The sequence below is a fragment of the Rhinolophus hipposideros genome (genome assembly GCF_964194185.1).
Source record: "Rhinolophus hipposideros genome assembly, chromosome: 11".
In the NCBI taxonomy this organism is placed as follows: Eukaryota; Metazoa; Chordata; class Mammalia; order Chiroptera; family Rhinolophidae; genus Rhinolophus; species Rhinolophus hipposideros.
In genome coordinates this window covers 83,356,490-83,379,610 of record NC_138057.1, presented here as the reverse complement: position 1 = coordinate 83,379,610, position 23,121 = coordinate 83,356,490, and the positions used below count along the sequence as shown (strand labels likewise).

The following is a 23,121-nucleotide window of genomic DNA, read 5'->3' as shown; positions in this document are numbered from 1 at the left end:
AAGGTGCCCCAAGGATATCACTTTCAAATGAGCTGGAGAAGGGAGGATGTGGAAGGACAGAAGCCCAGACCTGTCACTGGTGGGGAGACACTCTGCCAGGACGTCTCCTGTGTCCGGGGTCAGGCCTCTGCTCACGCCTGGCCCATTGCAGGAGGAGGCCAATTAGAGTGAGAGGTGTAGCCCAGCTGCCAGATCAGGGAGGACTCAAGCCCTCTTCTTTAGAAAGGACTAGAAAAATAATGCAGTAAACCCCATGACTGCTTGTCCAGCTGAACTTCCTCGCCTTGCTTCCCCAAGTTGCAGACCCGAGGCTTCAAGTCCTGGTCTGAGGCCACAAACAAGAGAGTGGGGTGGACGTGGGCCCCTTGCTGCTTCACACCACACATGACCTGTGGAAGCAGCATGGGGGCAGGGCCTCGCTCTGCTTCTAGCTGCGGGCCAGCGCTGGGGGGGGTGGCCCAGCACGTGCTGGTCCTGTACCCCAAGTCGAGCCTGGCCTGGGGAGCAGGGGCAGAGCACTGCTCTTTTGTCTCTGACGCCCCCAGCATTTCTAGTGCCACACTTGTACTTGAAAGCTGGGCCAGTGGGCCTAGACAACCAGGGTCACAGGCTGCCTGCTGCAGGGTCGATGTGGCCCAGAACAGATGGCCCAGACTTGGACCTGGTTTGCAGGTCAGGACGGCTGATGAGCAGCATTTGTAATGAAAATTTAGTTGTAGTGAAAGTAACGTTTGGTTCTCTAGGCCATTCGGTACTCATAGAGCACAGAACAGCAGGCCCCTGCCGTCCTGTCCAAACCAGAGACAGCAGACGTGATCACTGCCAGCTTCTTCCAGCTGCCTGCTCATCTACATTTCTAAAGGGCATTCCTAATCTGTGTTTTCGTTTCTTAGTTTTGCATTATTGAGTTCCTAACCCCCTCCCTCACACAGAATTGATCTGTCCGTCTCTGTCATCTCTCCTCCATCATCCATCTACCTATCTGCACTCACCCAGTGCAGCTATCAGCTACCTATGTCATCCATAATCCGTCTGTCATCCATTTCTGACATTTATGTGTCAGTCATCCACCCTCCCCCATCTGTCATCTGTCACCTGTCTGTCTGTCTGTCTTCTGTCTGTCCCTGTCCTTACCACTCACAGTCCCAGTACTGCTCTTCCCTAGTGAAGTCAGTCCTCACTGTTCACGTCACTGTGACAGCGCTGTCCCGTTGTATTGTACAGTATGACTACATTTCCCCCCTTGGAGTTACTCACTGCTGCAGTTGCCATGTGCTCAGTTTTCTGGGCATCATTGTTTATCCTGACACTGCTGGAAGCACCAGTGCCCTCAGCGTGCTCCGACTACCAGGCCACCTCTGCTGGCCTTGTCTGACCCCTCGGCTCTGCTGGCTTCTTCCAGCCAAGCGCTGGGGGTTGCCTTGGGGTCCCCTTCCCCATCATCCTGAGCACCACCTGTGTCTCCTGGGTTCAGCCCCATTGCCTGGGGTCCTTGTCTTCCTCTTTCTCGACATATTCTTGATTTTGTTAGAGTTCAGACTCTAGAAATTTCCTTAAGAGAAGATGCACGAAAGGTAAAAGTTTTAGATGATGAGTAGCAGAAAATGTCCTCATTCTTCTGACAGTTTTGACGTGGAACTGAAGATGGAAATAGTTTTCTCTGAGAAATTTAAGGCGTGGGGCCTGTCTCTGTAGTGCTGCAGCTGACAAGCTCAGTGCCATTGCTTCCGAGGCCTGTTTCCCTCTGGACGCTGGTGGGTTGGTCTGCAGTCTCCTTCTCCGGAAAGGACTTGAGGGGTTGCCCAGGTGCTGCTCTCTTCATCCCTTGTACTGGGTGCCCCTCAGCTCTGGGGACCATTCTGTGACCCTCTCTGTGCCCTGTTCTCTCTTCCGGAGCTTCCCATGGTCCGAGACAAGGCCTCGCAGCTGGAGCCAGCCACTCTCCAACGCATCTCCCATATTTCTGTTGTTTTCTGGGTGGTTTATCTGAAATGCATCTTCTAATTAATCTTTTCTGCTAAAACCTTTCTAAGGCCTGAGTGCTTTTTCTGGTTTTCTCTCTTTGTTCCTCTAGTGCAATGTTGACTTTCTCTGGAACATTCATGCAGGTTTTCTGCTCTGCGGGCTTGTGTCTCTGCCCTGACCTCATCAGTGCACTGCCGAACGCTGGTCCACTGTCTGCCATGCTTTGCTGTGTTTCGGGTGACAGGCAGTGGCTTATCAGGAACACAACTGCTGTGACTGTTCTCACACAGATCTGTTTTGGGCGTGCTCTTTCCTCCTGGGCAAATGCTTGGGCGTGGCATCACCTGGGCATGGGGCGGCTGCATGCTCGGAGCTCAGGCCACCCGCATTGTCAGCCCTAGGATGTTCAGCAGCGTCTCACCCAGTGATGGTGCGTGCTTGTGTTGGCCATTTGTGTGTCTTCTTTGTAGAGTGCCGCTTATAGTCTTTACTCATGTTTAACAGGCAGTCGGGCTTTTCTTGTTGAGTCTGAATATAGGCCTTTTGCCAGATCTATTTACTACTGATATTATCTCAGTCTTTGACTTTTCATGTTCGTAATGGCATTTTTTGATCAAGTGTGATTTTCCAATTTTTTATGGTGATTCTGGCGTTCTGAGAGCTCTTGCCTACCCCCAGGGCACCAAGTTATTCTGTATTTTCTTTGAGAAGCTTTGTGACTCTAGCTGGTACACTGAGGCTTGCGACCCACTAAGGCTGTGCTTTGCGAACGGTGGGAGGTGAGTGTGTGGCTCGATTTCCCCACGGGGTTGTCTAGTTGCCAGGACACCGTTTGCTGAAGACTGTCCCATCCCTGTCATTCAGCAGGCACATCTGCAGCTGGCTCTGCTGTGCCCACTGAACTGTACTCTGCCCTTAGCACAGCCTGCCCATCGTGATTCCTGTGGTTTTGTGATAAATCTCAACACCAGGCAGTGCGATTGTTTTTTCCCCTCAAAATTGTTTTGGTCCTTTGCATTTCCATGTAAATTTTAGAATCACTCAGTATTTCTTGGGCTATTTTTGCTATTGTAAATAGTATCTTTTAAATTTCATTTTCAAATTGATTGTTGCCAATCTATAGAAACACAATTGATATTTGTTTTTTGTTTTGTTTTGTTTTAAATATTTTATAGGGGAAGGGGAACAGGACTTTATTGGGGAACAGTGTGTACTTCCAGGACTTTTTTCCAAGTCAAGTTGTTGTCCCTTCAATCTTAGTTGTGGGGGGCGCAGCTCAGCTCCAGGTCCAGTTGCCGTTGCTAGTTGCAGGGGGCACAGCCCACCATCCCTTGCGGGAGTTGAACCAGCAACCTTGTGGTTGAGAGCCCGTGCTCCAACCAACTGAGCCATCCGGGAGCTCAGCGGCAGCTCAGCTCAAGGTGCCGTGTTCAATCTTAGTTACAGGGGGCACAGCCCACCATCCCTTGCGGGACTCGAGGAATTGAACTGGCAACCTTGTGATTGAGAGCCCACTGGCCTATGTGGGAATCGAACTGGCAGCCTTTGGAGTTAGGAGCACGGAGCTCTAACCGCCTGAGCCACCGGGCCGTCTCCACAATTGATATTTGTAAATCGATGTTGTATCTTACAACCTTACTATATTCACTTATTCTTTTTGTAGATTTTTTTTTTTGCATTTTATGTACATACACTTATGTCTTCTGAGAATAAAGACAGTATTTCCTCTTTCTTTCTAAACTATGCAAATACCTTTTGTTTCTTGTTCTTGCCTTATTGCACGGGTAGAATTTCAGTGCAGCCCTGAGCAGCCGTGCTGAGTGTGGGCGCACCGCCGTCCCAGTGTCAGGGGGAAGCACTCGGCCTCCTCGTTCAGTGTGGTCCTGGCTGCAGGTTTCGGAGATGCACTTCATCAGACGAGGAAGTCTCCTGTTTTTATCATGGATGTTGTTTCTGTGGGTCTGTTGAGGTGGTTGTGTAATGTTCTCCTTTATTCTGTTAATGTGGTGAATTACACTGGTTGCCTTTGAGATCAAAGCTCAGGTTGCATTCCTGGAGCTGGTGCTGCTGGTCCCGTGAACTGGACTAGGGTCCACCTATCATGTCTTGAGATGCACACAGGTTTGTTTGCTGGCTTCAAGACGGAGTTGGGAAGTACTGCTTTTTTTGGTATTCTCTGGAAGGTTTTCTGTAAAATTTGTGTTATTCTCCCTTATAGGTTTAGTAGAATTCATTGGTAAAACCATCTGGACGTGAAATTTTCTTTGCGAGGACTTAAAAATTAAAGATTCAATCATTTTGATAGTTATAGTTCTGTTCACATTTTCAATTTCTTGTGTTAGGTTTGGCAAGTTATGTTGTTCTAGGGATGTGTCCGTTTTATCTGAATTGTCCTACTTATGGCATGAAGTTCACACTGCCTTCTTACCTTTTTGTCTGGGGCATCTGTACGGATGTTTCCTTTCTCCTGCCTGATAATAGTTATTGATACTCGCGCTCTCTCCCCCATTTCATCTTATCAGGAGGTATCAGTTGAATTAGTCCTTTGAAAGCACCGACTTTTAACTTCGTTGATCTTCTCTGTGGTATGTCTGTTTTCTGGTTCATTAACTTCTGCTCTTACCCTAGTTGTTTCCTTAATTTTACTCTGATATAAATTGTCCTTTCCCCCAACTTATGCTCCAGCAGACATTGTGTGGAACGGGCCAGGTACTGACATCGTGGTCTCTGTCATGACCACCGAGGACGGAGCAGGCGCTGTGTCTGTGTAAGGAAGCACATCTTTTTGTTTTCAGGCTGGTTTGAGGGTTTTTTCTGTTTGGGGTTTTCAAAATTGTAGGAACGCTTAGAATGTATAATGCTTCATGAATCTGATTCTTTATTATTTTATTTTATTTTATTGGGGAATATTGGGGAACAGTGTGTTTCTCCAGGGCCCATCAGCTCCAAGTCGTTGTCCCTCAATCTAGTTGTGGAGGGCGCAGCTCAGCTCCAAGTCCAGTCACCATTTTCAGTTCTTAGTTGCAGGGGGCACAGCCCACCATCCCATGTGGGAATTGAGCCCGCAATCTTGTTGTTAAGAGCTCGCGCTCTAACCATCTGAGCTGTTGACCACCCCTCCGGAAGCTCAGTGACAGCTCATTGTCCTTCAATCTAGTTGTGGAGGGCGCAGCTCACTGGCCCATGTGGTAATCAAACTGGCGACCCTGCTGCCCAGAGCTCACACTCTAACCAGCTGAGCCTTCAGCCGCCCCTTGAATTTGATTCTTGACGTTGATCATCAGTTCTGAAAACTTCCAAACCATTCTCTCTTCAGATACTGCTTCTTGACCAGCTCTCTGTGGCTCGCGACACATCACTCAGATCTCTGCACCACCATGTTGTCTAAGCTATTTTACATGTTTTAAAAAGAATATTTACATATTCCATCCTGTTGATGCTTTGAGTCAATACACATTTTCTTCTACACTATCTTTATTTCACTGTTTCTCTCTTCAGCTGTGTCTAATCTGCTATTAAACCCATTTATTAAGTTCTTCATTTTTTGCTTCTAAAGTTTCCATTCAGTTCTGCTTTATAGTTTCCAATTCTATGCCAAAGTTATAAATTTTTTATTTGTGGTTGATATGCATAGCATAACATTTATCATCTTAACCACATTTCAGTGCCAGCTCAGTGGCATTGGGCGCAGTCACACGTTGTGCGGCCACCACCACAGCATCTCCAGGACTTTTCCGTCTTCTAGAACTGACACTCTGTCCCCTTTACACACTCACTCCCCTCCCCGCCCCGGCCCCGGCCCCCCATCTACTTCCTGTCTCTGAATCTGATTCCTCTGGGGACCTCCTCTGAGGGGTCCTGCAGGGTTTGTCCTTCTGGGACGGGCTCGTTTCACTGAGCACAGTGTCCTCAGGGTCCGTCCCCGTGGTAGCGGGTGTCAGGACCTCCTTCCTTTTCAGGGCTGAGTGACATTCCCTTGTGTGTACATGTGGCACTTTTTTATTCGTTCATGTGTCGAGGGACACCCAGTTTGCTTCCACCTTTTGGCTCCTTGACTTTCTAAGCACATTCATTTCATAGCCTGTCAAAATACCTGTTGTCTGTTCCTCTGGGTCCACATCCATTGTCTGTTTTCTCTCCTGGCTGTGGTCACGTGGTCTTCTCACATGACTGCTCATTTCTGCTGGAGTGGTAAACATCACAGGAGAAATGGTAACAGTCATCTGAGTCTCAGAGTGACCGCCTCCGTCAGACTCTGGCTTTCCCGTCCCTGTAGGGGCTGGTCTGTGTCCCACTCACCCTGGCCCTTGGTGTTGACCACAGCCCCCTCCAGGGGTCCACCCCTTCTGAGTCCATCCAAGGCCTGTTTAGCTGCGCAGCCTCTCAGACACTGGTGGGCAGAAGGGGCTGAATGCTGGCTTGCGTCAGCCAAGGACAGCCTCAGGACAACAGAAAGCCTCTAAATACTGTCCCAAGTCCTTCTCCCCGTTGGAGTCTTTGCCCCATTTTCTGTGCCTTAGGCAAGAGTCGAGCATGAAGAGTGGGCAGGACGGGGTGCCATGGGCACTGGTCCCCAGGCAGCACGACTGCCCACTTTGTGCTCCTGGTTGGCGCAGAGGCTGTGCCCAGGTCGGCGTCATCCGGGCCCTGATGGAGTGCGGCATTCCCGTGGACATGATCGGAGGGACGTCCATCGGGGCCTTCATGGGCGCCCTGTATTCTGAGGAGCGGAACTACAGCCAGATTCGCATCCGGGCCAAGCAGTGGGCTGAGGTACAGGGCTCCCCCTCTCTGGAGCACAGGGCCAGTCCATGTGGGCCTGTGCAGGTGGGGGCCACTTAGGGACCATGGCTTGTGGGGTTGAGGGGGAGCACAAAGGGTGTGGCCACAGCAGTGTTGGGGGTTGGGTCTGGTTGGTGACTGAGGACAACACGGAGAGATCAGAGCCCTTGAAAGAAAGGTTTAATGTTACCCACACAGTTCCCCTGGAAATAAGAGACTCAGCCCATACCATGGGCCACAGCAGCACCAGCCCCGTCAGAAGGCAGAGAGGGGCGAGGGGAGCCCCACGCCCTTACTGGGCTTTCTGCAAGAAAGGCGGGGTAAACAGTTTGAGGTCCACTCCTTGAAATAATTCCAGTGGGCTGGGCTTGGGGCATGGGGGCTGTGCCCAGTCTGTCTGGTGGGTCCCGGGCCCTGGGTGAGTTGGTGCGAGTTTGATAAAGGGGGGCAGGGCTCTGCGTGGGTTGGTTTGCGTGGAAGACATGCCCAGAGCACGCAACCGGCCTCTAAGACTTGGTTAGTCCGGGTCGCAGTGTCTCCCCGGGTGTGTAGGACCCAAAAGCCAGAGCATCAGGAATACAGAAAATAAAACGGTTAACACCCGCGCGGCGCTGTGATGCGTGAACGCCGGCGGACAAATATGGGACCTCAGGACTGTGTGGGGGAGGGCCGCTCACCTTCCCTCAGGGCTCTGCTTGTTTTCATAGAACAGTCAGGTCAAAAGTGTTTGCCGTTCTCCTTTTAAAAAGAGAAGGAAGTCGGTGGTCCTCTGCAGCAGAAGCTCTGGGGACAGTTCCAGAGTCGCCTTTCCCTGAAACGAGCCACCCTGCTGCCCTCAGTGAGCCGCTCCACGGAGGGGTCAGGGGCTCAGCCTCACCATCAGTAAAGACTGGCTCCGTGAACAGCGGCCACAGGCGACAATGGGTTTCAGCCTCAGTGAGGGTCCCTTCCCTGCCCCTGCCGGTCTGGTGCAGGTGTGGGAACGGCCGGGGAGCTTCTGGTGCCTTCTCAGGCCTGTGTCCCCTGCCGTGCTGAGGGGATGGCGTGGCCATGGTGGCTGCCAGGTGTGGCTCTGTTGGCCCCTGTGGTGCTGGGCAGGGCCCTTCTCCCCTCCCCAGGCTGTCTTCCAGCTCTGCCTGTCTGCAAGTGAGGGCCGTGCTGACCGCAGAGGACCCTGGGGATGTCTCACACTGTCCTGGGTCCCTGTCCTCCAGGAGCATGTGTCCCCTCTGCTCATCCCAAGACCAGGTCTTCACGTTATCATTGAGTGAGGCTTGGGGGCGAGTGACTCACCCTGCCTGGGGCCACGCCATGTCCATAGGCAGAGAGGACCCTTGCTGTCTACCCCTGAGCCCTAAGGAGCCGGGCAACCTTAACCTGGCATTGTTGGGATGAGGCCAGTGCTGCTGCCGCCTCGCGGCTCTGATGGGCCCCATCCTCGCTGAAGGGCAGCCTGGGGACTAGCAGATAGCATGGGATCAGGCAGTGAGTGACCTGCAGGCCCGCTGCTTCCCAGGACCTGGATGGAGCGTCTGCCATGCGGCGAGTGAGGGCCTCCCCTCCCGGTGGTCCTCAGGGCCAAGCCGGGGGCACTGTGGGCCTCTCTGCACCTCATCCCAGCCATGCCTGGCATTCTCACGGAGCAGGTGGCAAGGGCCGGGCTCCCAGGCTTCCCAAGGGTCAGTGGGCATCCTCATGGGACCTGTAGGCACGCCCCTCAGGCCACAGCACTCACTGTCCCCAAAGATGCTTCTGGGCACCTGTGTCCTGTTTGCAGGAAGGACACACGTGTGCCCGTGTCTCTGCTCCCTTCTCTGGACTCGAATTCCTGCTGGGCCCCTGGGGTGGGGGGGTCCCCTGCTGCCCGTGCCACCACTTGGGGGCGTGTGCCCTGCTTCTGCTCACAGGGGCCTCACTGTGCCCCCACTCAGGACATGACGTCCATGCTGAGGGCTGTGCTGGACCTGACCTACCCCATCACCTCCATGTTCTCGGGGGCGGGCTTCAACAGCAGCGTGTACAGTGTCTTCAAGGACCGGCAGATTGAGGTGCTGCCCTGGGGAGCCCCAGCCAGGCCTGTATCTGCATATTCAGCACCCCTGGCCCAAAGGGTGGGTGCTGGCAGCCAGGGAGCATGTCCTCTGAGCCCCATCCCCCCACCAGGACCTGTGGATCCCCTACTTCACCATCACCACGGACATCTCGGCCTCCGCCATGCGGGTCCACACAGATGGTGAGCGACTCCACGGGGTGTGGGGCTTCCCTCTCCGTGGCCCCCACTCAGGGTGGAGCAGCCCAGAGGAGGTGCCTTGAAGGACGAGTTCCAGGCAGGAGCAGAGGAGAGCCTGGTGGGTCCATGAGGGGGTGGGGGGTGTCCCAGGACCATCCAAGGGAAGTGGAGACATGGGGAAATCTGAACACAGAGAAGACCCTGCCGAAGGGTGTAGGGGAATTGCTAGGAGCCTGGAGGCCCGCCCCACTGAAAGGCCGAACAAGACACAGGTGGAGATGACAGTGTGGGCTGAGGGGGAGAGTAGAACAAAGTGCACGCACAGGTTATGGACGTCTGTTGCTTAGAACGGGCAGTGATGAGATGACGCAGAGAAAGCTGTCTGTGGGTGGCTGGCTGGCAGCATATTCTCGTGCTGGGACAAAGGCGGGGCTGGCAGAGGGCTTTGGCACACACCAATTGGAGCTGGCATGGGGAATGTGGAGAAACCCCAGCGCCAGCCTGGCCTCCTTTGGGCCTTGGGTCCCTTCCTGGGGAGGACGATGTCCTGGTGTGTCAGGCCCATGCCCTCACCAGAGGTGGGACGTGCAGGCTTCAGGAGCCCAGGGTCCGAGGCAGGAACACTGGGCAGGAAGGGCTCCTTTCAGGTCCTTGGCTTGTCTGGTGACTCCCCCACTCCTACCTCTCGCAGGCTCCCTGTGGAGGTACGTGCGTGCCAGCATGTCCCTGTCCGGCTACATGCCTCCCCTGTGCGACCCCAAAGATGGGCACCTGCTGATGGACGGGGGATACATCAACAACCTCCCAGGTACCGTGCCTCCGCTCCTAAGGGCTGGGTGTGGGCACACGTTTTCAGGAGTGTGCCAAGGGAAAGGACAGCTGCACAAAGTACGCACACGCTCGGGCACTGTGAGTCCCAGCATATGGCTGTTTGTCAGCTCAGCAGCACTCAGAACAAGGGCCAGGTGCAGAGGTTCCATCTGGGCCACAGTCGGAGCTGACAGCCGCAGGCGTTGGGTTTGCTGTGGGGGAGGCCCCTCCCTGTGCACTCCTGTCACCTGTTGGACAGTTCTGTGCACCTGTCTGGCAGGCTCGGCCCCACCCTACCTGGGGCTCTGTCTACCTGTCGGCGGTGGTGACCAGGGCTGCCTCCTCCCCAGCGGATGTGGCCAGGTCGATGGGGGCCAAGGTGGTGATCGCCATTGATGTGGGCAGCCGGGACGAGACGGACCTCACCAATTATGGCGACGCACTGTCAGGGTGGTGGCTGCTCTGGAAACGCTGGAACCCTCTGGCCACGAAAGTCAAGGTGGGCCGTAGGGCGCTGCCCTGGCGCCGTCTGTGGGCAGGTGACCAGGTGGCAGGCGGTGTGTTCCAGGCTCTGGGTCCAGCACCACCCCTGCCTTCCCGAGGCTGGCTCTGGCGAAAGGACAGGCCTCGCAGAGCTGCGTGCCCGGTGGGGGTGGGGGCGGCGGCCTATGACCGCTGGGGCTGTGGCAGGTGTTGAACATGGCGGAGATCCAGACGCGCCTGGCGTACGTGTGCTGCGTGCGGCAGCTGGAGTCCGTGCGGAGCAGCGACTACTGCGAGTACCTGCGCCCGCCCATCGACAGCTACGGCACCCTGGACTTCGGGAAGTTCGCCGAGATCTGCGTGAGTGCGCGGGGCCTCCCTGCGCCCACTCCCGGGAGCCCCCCAAGTGGGCCCCGCAGCGTCCCGGGGTTTGCGCAGGAGGTGGGGCCTGGCACCCAGTCCCGGGGTCCCCACTGTGTGTGCAGGAAGTGGGGTACCAGCACGGACGGACAGTGTTTGACATCTGGGGTCGAAGTGGTGTGCTGGAGAAGATGCTGCAGGACCGCCAGGGGACGAGCAAGATGAAGGCGGGCGACGTGAGTGTCCGGTGGCTGGCAGCCCCCCTTCCCTTCCTGCTCCTCCCCTTCCTGCTCCTGTGACCTGTTCCCCCACGGTGATAGGTACAGGGCTCCCCGCAGCCTGCCGCTTCTCGGAACACCCCCTCAACTGCTCTGCTGCAGCGCCCCCCGCGGGCTGGGGACAGTCATGGCAGTGGCCCTGGGCGCTGTCCCCTAGCCTTTGCCCCTCCAGCCTCCTGCCCTTGTGGGAGAGGATGGTGGTCTGGGTGGGGGTCTGCTCAGGACACTGCCTATCGTCCATGCCCCACCCCTACCCCGAGCTGGGGATCCTCAGCAAGCTAGGGTAGCCAGGGGCTGTGGCCAGGGGTCATGGACAGTGGTGACCTTGGCCAGATGTTCCCTGCGCCTTGGCCCTCCAGGTCCTCACCTGCCCCAACGCCTCCTTCACGGACCTCGCCGAGATTGTGTCACGCATAGAGCCTCCCCAGGTGGCCGTGGTGGATGGTGAGTTAACCGCTTGGGACGTGCGCCCATACAGCTGAGGGTGGTGGTGGAAATGTTCCCTCCTGACCTTTCACACGCTCAACAAGCCGCCCTGGGCCTGGCTGGCTGTGCTGTGGGGACCCGCTGCCGGTGGGAAGGGACTAACATGGCCCTCCCCTTTCCAGATGAGTCTGACTACCTGAGCGAATGCGAGGAGGGGCTGCCAGATGGCCCCCAAGACGCCTATGCCGACTTCCAGAGCGCCCCGGCAGGCTTGGGCTCTGACTCGGTGAGCTGCCTGGACTGGCCCTGCTGCCCCCTGCATCCCAGGGTCCACTCTCTGGCTTGTCCTCACCATGTCTGTACCATTGGTTCCCAGGAGGATGAGCCCTCGCTCCACCGCAGGCACCCCAGTCTGGCTTCCCCGGAACCGGCCCTGGCCCCTGGCCCCCCAGCTCTCTGACCAAGATGGGCAGAGGTCGCTGCTCTGGTGCTCCCTGAAGCCAGCACGTCCTGTGCACCTGTCCTCAAGGCTGCGGCCCCTGGGGCAGGAGACTTGGCTGGAGTGTCTCCGGCCTCTGCCCTGGCAGCTCTTGGTGGGGCACTCGGTCCTGGCAGCCCTTGTACACACACATGGCCCTCGGATGTGCCCGCCCTGCACGCCCCCAAGGCCTGACATGTTGGAGCCCCAGTGCTTCCGTTTAGTGTGCCAATAAAGTAGATCTGATTGTGTGGGACTCGTCGTCCTTGCACCAAGGTCCCCCTGGCCAAAAGCCACCCCAAGAAGTTCCTGACTGGAGCGGAGGAGCAGGCACCCCCTCACTGGCCTCTGTAGGAGCCACATCCCTGAGGCTGGGTGGGTGTGGTATTTCCTGCCTTCCTGGGAGGTCGCCATGTGGTACCCCAGGGTCCCAGGCAACCCTATCTGGGATTGAGACCCCTGAGCAACAACTCCAGGCCAGTCAGGGAGGGTACCCAGGGTCTGGGATGGAGCTGGGGTCCCCCAAACCAAGGATGAGCCTCTCTGGATCTCTCACGTGTTCCCTCTCGGTACACGCAAGACGCTCCTAAGATGTGGGACGCCCACACTTTATTTCAGATCATTAATTAGCGCCTGGGGAATCCTTTTGTATAAAAGGGAGAACTGCTGGCTCTGTGACTTTGGGACCCACAATCCCTGCAAATCTCAGCACAGGGGATGTGGGTCTGCGAGGGACAAGGAGACCCCAACCTTGCAGACAGGTGTTTGCTAACCTCAGTTTCCCTGCTCTGGCCCTGATGTCACTGTGGGCGGAGCCGCCACACCAGGTAATGACGTCACGGTGGGCGGCCGAGCCCCGCCCCTAGCCTGATGTCACGGCAGACAGCCCCGCCCCCTGACGCTGCGGTGGGCGGAGCGTCGCCCCCGGTCCAAGGCCGCGGCTCCCGGTGCAGCGGGACGCGGAGGGCCCGGCGTGGCCATGCGTGTCCTGGGCCCGAGCCCGAGCCCGAGCCCGAGCCCGGGCGCGGTGCGGCTTCTTCAGCGGAGGCGGCGGGCGCGGGGTGCGCTCTGAGGCCGGGGGATGCGCCGCCGCCTCGACCATGGGCGCTGCGGCCTCCCGAAGGAGGGCGCTGAGGAGCGAGGCCATGTCCTCCGTGGCCGCCAAAGTGAGGTGAGTGCGGTGGTCCCGGCGCCCTGCGCCGTCTCCCTCCCCGCTCCCACGCGCGCCTCCCTGTGGCTCCCCTCCCTGAGCCTGCGGGGGCCAGTTGCCCGAAGTCCCATACACACACAGGTGACGGGCTGGACCGAAAGCTGCAGGTCTGGCCGTGGGCCACTGGGACCCAAGTGTCCCGGGACAGCCCCCTGCCAGCCCTGCGTTCTCTGGGTGGGACGCGTTCTCTGGGTGGGATGCGACTGCCTGCCCTGGCTGACCCCCCCCTCCCTCGCTGGTGCCTAGGGCCTGGGTCAGGGTGGGGACCCCAGGGCCCTGCTTTGGGAGAGGCCGTGGTGGACCTATGTGCACTGACAGCCCCGCTGTCCACCCTTCAGAGCAGCCCGAGCTTTCGGCGAGTACCTGTCCCAGAATCACCCTGAGAACCGGAACGGTGCAGGTAGGGGCACGTGAGGCAGTGCTAGGATGGGGCCCATCTGCAGCCCTCCACCCTAACCCTACCGTCCTCTGTTCCAGGCCAGGCCCAGCCTGTAGGCCTTGGGGGCTGTGAGGTAGCGGGCAGCTGCCACGCTGGGCTGGCTGCCTCATGGCCCCTGCCCTCCCTGGCCCACAGCCCCAGGAGGAGCTCCGAGTCACCCATCACCATGGCACCCACCCGCCTGGGCCGTTGGCATGGCAACAGGCCTCCTGGCACCCCCAGGGTTGGCACCACTGTCTCTGGGGGCCAGCTGGTAGGGGGGAGGGGAGAAGTTGGCACTGGGCACGAGTGCGGTGGCAGGCTAGGAGGTGGCCGCTCATTCCTGCCCCCCATTACCCACAGGTAGCAAGCACATCCTGTTGCCCCCACGCACACACCAAGGGCTTGGGGCCCAGAGAGGAGGGAGGTGGGAGCCTCTAGGAGGAGCACCTCTTCTGAAGACATTGGGGACCAGGGTTTCATCATTGGGGCTGGGGTTCTGCCCCTCAGAGCACCCTGGACTGGGAAGGCAGGGCCTGCGGCTGCAGCCTCACCTGGTACCTCTTCCCCAGACCACCTGCTGGCTGATGCTTATTCTGGCCACGACGGGTCCCCTGAGATGCAGACAGCCCCCCAGAACAAGCGCCGCCTGTCCCTCGTCTCCAACGGCCGCTACGATGGCAGCCTCTCAGAGGAGGCTGTTATTGGGAAGCCAGCTGGAGAGGGCCCTCAGCCCCGTGTGTACACCATCTCTGGGGAGCCAGCCCTGCTGTCCAGCCCAGAGGCCGAGGTCATCGAGCTGGCCGTGGTGAAGGGGCGGCGGCAGCCAGAGCGGCACCCCCACCACCACAGCCAGCCCCTGCGTGCCAGCCCGGATGGCAGCCATGAGGATGTCAGCAGGCCCTGCCAGAGCTGGGTGGGGAGCCGCCAGGGCTCCAAGGAGTGTCCGGGCTGTGCCCAGCTGGCCCCCGGCCCCTCCCCCCGGGTCTTCAGGCTGGACCAGCCCCCTCTGCCCGAGACCACTGGCCGACACAAGAAGCTGGAAAGGATGTACAGTGTGGACCGTGTGTCTGGTGAGGGGGCTTGTCTGGTGAGGGGGCTGCCTAACCAGGCAGGCTGGGTGGAGTGCTGCTGCCGGGGTCTTCCAGCAGCAGCCATGGTGAGGCTCGGAAAGCTGGAGGGTGCCCAGGGCACCGCATGCAGGTAGAATCTTGCCGCCATGCCCCATGCCCCACGGTTGGCTTTGGCCCTGCCAGCACCAAGTCAATCTAAGAGTGCTTCCCAGAGGTGGGAGCCCAAGAGGCTCTTGAGGGTTAAGCAGGCAGGAAGTGTAGCTTGACTGGGAGAGCGGACTGCCTCTCTGGAGTTCTGGGGAGCAGTACCTGCCCCAGGGCCCACCAAGCAGGGCTCCCACCTACCCCATGAGGCACACAGCTGTTTGGGGCCTGGCCAACCAGCGAGCCACTCCCCAGGATTGTCGAGCTGTGTGGGTGGCTGGGGAGCCCCAGAGACCTGCTGTGTCTAGAAGAGGGCTCCCTGGGACACTCAAGCAGCCCCATGCCTCCTGGCTCTGAGGTCACCTCTCAAAGAGCAGCCTTCTAACTAGCTGAGCAGCCATGTCCTCCCAGGACACCTCCTGGCTCCCAAGTCCACCACCTGCCTGGGCACTGGGCATACCTGGGGTGCAGGCAGCTCATCATGACCTCATGCTCCATTGACGGACATGGGCGAGGGGTCGGGGCAGGCTCCTGCTGAGCAGGTCCAGCCAACTCCATCTCCCTCTCCCTGGGAAGGGATAGCTCTCAGCACAAGGGTCTCCAACCTCACCCTCCTGGAAGGGTCTGGCAGAGGGGGTCTGGCTGCAGAGAAGGCCCCTGAATCCCCAGGAGGGGTTGCAGCCATTGTCGCTGCCCTACCCCTTCTGCCCAAAGAGAGACAAAGTGAATCCTTTCCCTGGGGACAGGCTGTGCTTTCAAAGGAACGCTCCTCGACTGGGAACCAAAGGGAGAGCTAAGCAAGCACAGTCAAAGCGTCCCACAGCGGCTGAGCGTCTGGCCAGGCAGCTGAGTGGGCACACGCTGCCTCAGGTCCTTTACTGGCTGCAGCAGAAGCAACCCTCCACCACCAGCTGGGGGTAAAAGCTTCAGCAACCCCCAAGCCACCCTTGTCACTGCTCCTCGTCTCTTCCAGATGACACCCCCATCCGCACATGGTTCCCCAAGGAAAACCTCTTCAGCTTCCAGGCAGCAACCACAACTATGCAAGCGTGAGTCGTGTGCCCCCCTGCAGGGCCCCGGCCACACCCTCTCCTGCCTCTGTGCCCACCCAGGTGGCCATTTCTGAGCAGCCGCACCTGCCCAGAAGTGGTGTCAGTCTGAAAGGAGGCAGGACTGGTGGCTTTTCTGGCCCCACTGCCCTGCCCCCACCCTCTCAGCCCTTCGCCATCACTCACGGTTTCTCTGTCCTGTCCACGGAACCAGCCTGGGCTGCAGGTGATAATCACCAGTGGGGGTGGTCCTTCTGGGCCTGTGTCCCCCAGCCCTGCCATCACACACGCCCCAGACAGCAGGCTACTTGTGTTCCATGTATACCACGAGTGACCACAACTTAGGGGCCCTGGGGGTCTGCCCTTCACCTGTGACACACACGTGGGGTTCCTTCCAGGAAGGCATCCTTTGCTGCAGTGTCCCCCACATCGAAGAGGCTCCCCCCTCACATGCTACCCTGGGGGGGTCCACCACTGCCCTAGGGCTGCCTGGAGGCCACCGTCTCTGCTGCTGGTCCCAGGGCTGGCAGGGCAGTCAGATAGCACCTGGTGGCATGGACTGCGATGACTGCAGTGTCTGCCGCCCTATCCAGTGTAGCCAGCACCTTGCTGGTGCCTGGGGTACTGGTGAGGAAGCCTGAGTCAGGGACAAAGAGGGCACTAACCACAGGGTGCTGGGGGCTGAGGGTTTGAGGCTCACTGTGTCTTCTCTCTCATGCTGCCCCTTCCGGCCATGACTCCAGCATCTCGTAAGTACCCTGTGGGACCTCCAGCCAAGGGCACGTGGTTGTCCCTGGGGGACCCTCCCACCCCCAAATAGGTTTGGGCAGGCCAGGGACCTGGGCCTTGACTGAGGGGGTGCTGTTTCCCAGCAGGCACCGAGGTCACAGTGGGCCTGCAGGGAGCCGGGCAAGGCAGGCCAGGACCCCTCTGCCTGGCCTGGTGCCCTGGATGCCCCAGTGGTCCCTGTGCTTGCACCTCTGTCCCCTGTCTCTGTCCCTCTTCCTGTGGCCGAGGGCAGTGCTGACTCCCTGCGGTTTCCCAGGGTGTTCAGGGGCTACGCGGAGAGGAAGCGACGGAAACGGGAGAATGATTCCGCGTCTGTAATCCAGAGGTAGGGCCTGCCAGCCACTCGCCACCACGGTCCGTCTCTTGTCTGTGCTGGTCTGGCCGGGGCCTGCCTGGCCCCCGCAGACCAGATGGGGTAAGGGCGGTGGCGACCACTGGCCTGGCCCTGCTCTGGGGACGCAGCAGGCAGGAGAGGTCATGTGGCCTGGACCCCCCAGGCCTGTGTTTTGGGGGCACATTGACAGTTGAAGTGCAGCCAGCTGGCCCACCTGTATCTCTCTCTGACCCTTGAAGCCCAGGCTGTGGGGTCAGTGACAAGGCCTACCCTTCCCCATCACCACCTCACAGATGTATCCAGGAAGCTTATGTGTCCATCTTGGACATTGGGCCTTGTCAGGGCACAAAGTTTGGGGGCAAAGAAGACCAGCCTCTGAGGTGGCCCGGAGACATAGCAGGGAGGGAGCATCTTGAAGGCCCCAAACCTCCCTGGGCGGGGTGCAGATGGTTGCACTGCCCAGCTGAGCGCAGGATGCAGGAGACCTTGACCACTTGGGGAGGGAGGCTGGTGGGGTTCAGAGTGAACCTGGACCCAAGGAGAGAATGGAAGGGTGTGCAATGGAGGTGCGGTGCCTGAAGGTACAGGGACACCACAGGAGCGGTTCTGGGAGGGAAGGTGGAGCAGCAAGAGAGGCTTGATTGTTGTGCCTTTGTCCTGGCAGCAAAGGCGAGCCCTGGATGGGTCTCAGTAGGAGAGGGACTGGATGGAATTTGCCTCTGGGTGGGAGGTGGGCAAATGGGGGAGTTTAGGGGCACTGGGAGGGCATACCTCACTGAAAGGGGAAAGGGCAGAGCCCCGGACTATGTCAGGGGCAGTGGCTGGGTGGGGGGCGTGGGGGACGGGCCGCCGTCCACCCCCTCTTGCAGCCCTCACCAGCCCCCGTGCTTCCTTCCCCAGGAACTTCCGCAAACACCTGCGCATGGTCGGCAGCCGGCGGGTGAAGGCCCAGAGTAAGGGGGCGGGTTGGACGGGCAGAGCGGTGGGCTGCTTTTGGCCGGCAGGGCTTCGTGGCTGCTCGCTGCGCAGGGGAAGATCCCGAAGGCCCCGCCCCGGCCCCGGCTCCAGCCCCGCTGGCAACTTCTGCCCCTAGCCCCTTCGCAAGGCACAGAAGGACCTCAGCCCCGCCCTGACGCCCAGCCTCACCCCAGCACCCCGGCCCCAGGTCCAGCCCTGCCGCCCAGCCCTGCCCTTGACAACGCCACTCGGCCCACGCCTCCTGTCCCCACTGGCTCCGCCCCTAGTCCTGCCCAAGCACCCCTAGACCTAGCCCCGCCCTGGCCACATCCCTAGCCCTACCCCACACTCCAGCCGTAGCCTCCCCAAACCCCACCACTCCCAGCCCACCATCCCGCATTGGCGTCCTCTAATTGCCCCAGCCCGAAACTCCCCGACTGCCTCTATTTAGCATTCCCAAATCCTACCATTGGTGTAGTCTGCTTCTAGTCCCCGGCCCCGCCCACATCCAGGCCCCACCTCCACTTGGTCCTGCCCCTCCTAAGCTCCACCTTCACGCAGGCCTCGCCCCTCTCAGGCTCCGCCTCCAGGCTGGGCCCCGCCCCTTCTCGCTCATGCGGGTTTTTCACTCACTGCAGCGTTCGCAGAGCGGCGCGAGCGGAGCTTCAGCCGGTCCTGGAGCGACCCCACCCCCACGAAAGCCGACACTTCCCACGACTCCCGAGACAGTAGGTGCCCTGCGAAGGCCAGTCTACCTTTCCTAGAGGCTCCCCTAGGGCCCCAGGCCTCGCGCTCCGCAGGGCGGGCCCCCTGCCAGGCCAGCGAAGCTTCCGCGCTTCTGCTCTCTGAGCCTTAGCCTACCGGCCTCGGTAAACTAGAGCGCCCTGGCACCTCAGACCTTGTGGGCAGGGTTAACTACCAAACCGCTGCGGTGGTGCTGGGCATCGGCACCTGTAGAGCTCTGCTCGCTGCGGTGGCCTGAGTGTTGCCCCCTGTCCAGGAGACCTGAGGGGCACGGGGCTGCAATGCTCAGCTCTTCCTTGGTCCGGGGCATCAGGCACACCTGGCTGGGGCTGACATGTGCACCCTGGCTCCCACCCGGCCTTACACTGGGGTCCGCTTTCCCAGTCAGGCAGCTCCTGGCTGGTGGCAGGAGCCAGTCTTGCAGGGCTGGTGGTGATCTGGCTGCACTCCCTCACCCCCCACCCCCGGGTGTCCTCGCTGGCCTCTAGGACGCGGCTTGCCAGCTCTGTCCACCACCCATCTCTGGGGGCGGTGCCCCGGACTGGAGGTGCAGCTGATGGTCTGCAGCCCTGGTTACCCACCCTGCCCCTCAGGTAGTGACCTGCAGAGCTCGCACTGCACCTTGGGCGAGGCTTTCGAGGACCTGGACTGGGAGACCGAGAAGGGCCTGGAGGCTGTGGCTTGTGACACTGAGGGATTCGTGCCGCCCAAGGTCATGGTGAGACCTGGCCACTCCAGTGCTTCTCCAGCCAGTCATGGGGAGGGGCGTCCTTTTTCCTCCAGGAGCCCAGTTGTCCGCTGCCTGGGAATGAGACAGCCACTGTGGGCTGCCTCACCGGCCTCTATTGTGGGCTGCTCAGCGGGGGGGGGGGGGGGGGGGTTGACCTGACAGGGGCTTCCACTGCCCCTCGGCTCTGAGGTGGCCTGGCTGACCCTGAGCAGCTCCTGATGTTGTCCGCAGCTCATCTCCTCAAAGGTGCCCAAAGCTGAGTACATCCCCACCATCATCCGCAGGGACGACCCCTCCATCATCCCCATCCTCTACGTGAGTGCCCGCCCAGCCCCCTCCGTGTCCCCCAGTGCCGGGTGGGGGTGCTGCCTGAGAGGGGCTCTGATTCAGGTGTGGCCCGTGTCTGTCCCAGGACCATGAGCACGCGACCTTCGAGGACATCCTAGGTATGTGCCCTCCATTCCCACCATCTTCCGGGGTAGGGCTGGGGGTGCGCACACAGGCTGGAGGGCAGCGCTCACACCCCTGCCCCCCCAGAGGAGATAGAGAAGAAGCTGAACATTTATCACAAGGGTGCCAAGATCTGGAAGATGCTGATATTCTGCCAGGTAGGGCTCAGCGCCTTCGCGCCTGGGGAGGGGCGGGCGGAGGAACCGCCTGTGTGGGCGAGCGCGTGCGCACTACAGGGCAGCAGGGGCTGGACACCGGTGTGCAGCCCGCCCAGCCCTCCACGTTCTCTAACAGGGCGGCCCAGGACACTTGTACCTGCTCAAGAACAAGGTGGCCACCTTTGCCAAAGTGGAGAAGGAAGAGGACATGATCCAGTGAGCGGACAGGGTTGGCCGTGGGGCTGGAGGCAGCATGTGCTGCCCACCCGTTTCTGGAGCTGGGCCCTAGGCCCTGGCCCACCCCTCCTCACACCTGGTGGCCTGGGTTGGAGGCCACCTGTGACTCGCCCCTCCCCCAACAGCTTCTGGAAGCGGTTGAGCCGTTTGATGAGCAAAGTGAACCCAGAGCCAAATGTCATCCACATCATGGGCTGCTACATTCTAGGGAACCCCAACGGGGAGAAGGTACAGTGACCGCCGAACCCCACCCCAGGCTTCTGCAGACCCCAGATTCATGAAGAGTTGACAGAACCCCCCATTTCTCCTCAGATTCCCTTGTCTTTTTCCTTTGATCTTCCAGAGAAGCCCCTGTACTGAGCCCAGACAGCTGTCGGGACAGTCCTGCCCCTGCCCCCACCCCTGATAACCCCCAACCCCCTCTCTTCCTCGTAACTCTTGGCCCGGCCCTTCCTTTCAGCTGTTTCAGAACCTCAGGACCCTCATGACCCCTTACAGGGTCACCTTTGAGTCGCCTCTGGAGCTTTCGGCCCAAGGTGAGTTTGTCAGACTGGTTCCCAGTTCTCCGGGTGAGGTCCAGGAGGCAGCAGATTGACTTGTCACCTGTCACTGAGCCTGAATCCGACTCCACCTGTGCCTGCGGCCCCACCCCCTGCAGCCCTGGGCTGGGCCCCGGCCCGCCCCGGCCCCGCCCTACCCAGCTAGCCCCACCCCTGACCCCGCCCCGCTCGTCTTGGCCCCGCCCTGAGCCCCGCCCCTCCTCCCCAGGGAAGCAGATGATTGAGACCTACTTCGACTTCCGCCTGTACCGCCTGTGGAAGAGCCGCCAGCACTCGAAGCTGCTGGGCTTCGAGGACGTCCTGTGAGGGCAGGGCCACCGCGCGCCACGGCCTCCGGCGCCGCCGGGCCGGGCCGCCCGCGGGAGGCCTGTGGTCGGGCCGCTTCCGGGAGGCCTCGCGCTCAGGGTCGCCGGTCGGGCGTCGGCCTCGGCCCCCGCGGGCGCAGACATAAGTGCACTTTCCTCCGGCCTCTTGTCCGCGCGCGCAGCGCTCGGCCCTGGTTCGCGCAGGGGCCCCGCCCGGCCGCCGAATCCATCACCAGCACCGGGCGGGCGGCCGTGGCCCAGCCCCCGGTCGGCGCGCGCTCCTCGCCCCGCGTGTCGCGAGCTCGGCCTCGGCCGCGGGAGGGCGCGACCCTGTGGCGCCGGGCGGGCCTGTCCCCGCCGCTCTCGCCGCGGCGCCGCTCAGCCTGTGCGGCCGCGCCCCACGGCGGGGCCTCCCCGGGCCGCGCGGGCTCCCGGGCGCCTGCCCTCGTCCCCGGCCCGGCCCTGGGGCGCTTCTCCTGTACATAGTTGGGGCTCGGGGGCAGGCCCCCCTTTGCAGAGCCTGGGTCCGAGGGCGCCTGGCTGTGCCCTCAGCTGAGTGGCGGGCGCAGGCGTGTGCCGGGCTCTGAACAATGTACGATACCCTTAGAGTGACCATTAAACCTGACCCTCCGCTGCCGTGGCCCCGGGTCTCCTCTCTCGGCGCCAGCGGTTACCGCCCTGGGGCTGCGGTTCCGAGCACCGTGCTCTGTGGCCGCCTGCACACCGCGGCCTGCGCCGACGGTGCTGGGGCTCCTAGGCCGCCCTGCCAAGGGCACAGCCCGTGAGGAGGTCGGGTCGGGGTGCCCAGGGCGCCACCACGGCCTGGAAGTGCGGGGTGGACAAGAGCTGTTCCCTGAGAAGGCTGCACGGAAGCGGGATGTCATCCTGGGAGAGGGCCCAGCAGGGTCAGTGGAGACAGCCTTCCCTTGCCACCTCCGCTCCTACCCCCAACGACCACTCACACCCTCAGGTTATTCTCCGCATGTGGTCAGCAGTGTGGTCACAGCGGGGTGCCAGGAAGTGACCCAGGACCAGCTGGCTTCCCTTAGCTTCAGTCATTCCCAGATATGCCCATGGCTGCCCCTCCGCCCAGTGACCAAGCTGCTGCTGGGCACAGCCAGGCCTGGCTGCCCTGTAGCTCCTGGCCCAGTGGCCCGGGGATGGAACAGCTGGTGGCATGTCCAAGGCCACCAAGGGCTAGGGATGTGGCAGGAGGCCTGGAGGGTGACCCGGGACCTGGGGGCAAGCAGCCCTTCCTGGGGTGGGTGTGCCAGTTTGGGGGGCAGAGCCCTGTGTCTCCAGTTGTCCTCCGGGCACCCCAGATGGGGGAGCAGAGACTTGGATGCAAACTTGAATAGATAAATATTTAGGGATTCAGATTAAACACCACATGCCTCTGCATACTTTCACTTGTTAAGTCACCTATCACAAAGTCGCATGTGACTCAATCGTCCTCTGCGCCTTCTCAGTTCCTAAGACTGGACGTATCTCCACCACTTTTCAGGCCTGGACTCTGTGTGATGTCACCAGAATTTTTGTGGACAAAAACCTCTGCAGGCCCTTGCAGACAGAACACTCCAATGTGACCTACCCACTGGCACACTCTGTGTGCTCAGAGGGCACATTTGCTGTGTCACCTGCAATCCTGACCCCAGGACCAGCCACAAGTTCCGTAATCTGCCCCTGCTCCTCACCTGGCCTCTCATGGGGATCCTGCAGTCTAGGGTCTGGGGCTGATTCAGCAAGTGTGTTCGCCCCACACAGTCCTTCGGGTCAGTCCAGGTGGGTAAGGGCTGGGAGGGTCTGCCGGGAGGAGGCTCTAGGTCTTGGCATCCTATTCACAAGTTTCCATTCCTCATATCCATAACCACCGAAGAGAAGCATAATGGAAAAAAAGATGTCAAACCCAGAAGGTGCTCAGGAACAAACTAAGTACAAACATGGAAAACCATTTTGGGGAAAGTACAAAACCAGTAAGGTGATGGCAGACACAGAGGTGGGCTGGGTGAGGGCAGCATAGGGGGCAGGGGGCCAAGGCCACCTCCGGTCACTGCATGGACAGTCTGCCCACCAACCCCAAATTCAGATCTATAAACAGAGGCAGCAGCCAGAGAGAGTTGAGGAAGAAACATTTGCAACACAAGAGAGAGG

At 59.9% G+C, this 23,121-nt stretch overlaps 2 protein-coding genes across 4 annotated transcripts in view; both read left to right on the top strand.

Annotated features, from left to right (window-relative positions):
* Positions 1–12,063, top strand: part of PNPLA7 (patatin like domain 7, lysophospholipase) — a 67,843-nt gene extending 55,780 nt beyond the window's left edge. The window contains 10 exon segments of the mRNA XM_081065212.1: positions 6,582–6,738; positions 8,679–8,795; positions 8,911–8,980; positions 9,669–9,785; positions 10,138–10,286; positions 10,478–10,630; positions 10,756–10,866; positions 11,268–11,352; positions 11,517–11,620; positions 11,711–12,063. Of these exon segments, the coding sequence (XP_080921338.1) occupies positions 6,582–6,738; positions 8,679–8,795; positions 8,911–8,980; positions 9,669–9,785; positions 10,138–10,286; positions 10,478–10,630; positions 10,756–10,866; positions 11,268–11,352; positions 11,517–11,620; positions 11,711–11,794 (1,147 nt within the window). The 3' untranslated portion in view covers positions 11,795–12,063.
* A 702-nt stretch (positions 12,064–12,765) lies between these two features.
* On the top strand, positions 12,766–21,610 carry NSMF (NMDA receptor synaptonuclear signaling and neuronal migration factor). 3 transcript variants are annotated; one of them, XM_081065214.1, is made up of 15 exons: positions 12,766–12,983; positions 13,361–13,422; positions 14,013–14,513; positions 15,631–15,706; positions 16,752–16,820; positions 17,730–17,782; positions 18,425–18,518; positions 19,128–19,248; positions 19,492–19,575; positions 19,673–19,706; positions 19,798–19,868; positions 20,005–20,084; positions 20,231–20,333; positions 20,566–20,641; positions 20,882–21,610. In XM_081065214.1, the coding sequence occupies exons 1-15, from the start codon at positions 12,913–12,915 to the stop codon at positions 20,887–20,889; spliced, it is 1,503 nt and encodes a 500-aa protein (XP_080921340.1). In that variant the 5' UTR covers positions 12,766–12,912; the 3' UTR covers positions 20,890–21,610. The 3 variants fall into 3 exon arrangements, with proteins under 3 accessions (XP_080921340.1, XP_080921339.1, XP_080921341.1); XM_081065213.1 differs by having other exon boundaries at positions 20,874–21,610; XM_081065215.1 differs by lacking the exons at positions 16,752–16,820; positions 17,730–17,782; positions 18,425–18,518; ... (6 more) ...; positions 20,566–20,641; positions 20,882–21,610 and adding an exon at positions 16,450–16,728.
* Positions 21,611–23,121: the final 1,511 nt, after the last annotated feature.

Excerpts from the sequence above, each read along its gene's own strand:
- NSMF (XM_081065213.1), top strand. The coding sequence starts at position 12,913 with ATGGGCGCTGCGGCCTCCCGAAGGAGGGCGCTGAGGAGCGAGGCCATG. Across the intron at positions 19,249-19,491 it reads TCGTGCCGCCCAAGGTCATG|CTCATCTCCTCAAAGGTGCC; the intron begins GTGAGACCTGGC and ends TGTTGTCCGCAG. Across the intron at positions 20,642-20,873 it reads TCTGGAGCTTTCGGCCCAAG|GGAAGCAGATGATTGAGACC; the intron begins GTGAGTTTGTCA and ends CCTCCTCCCCAG.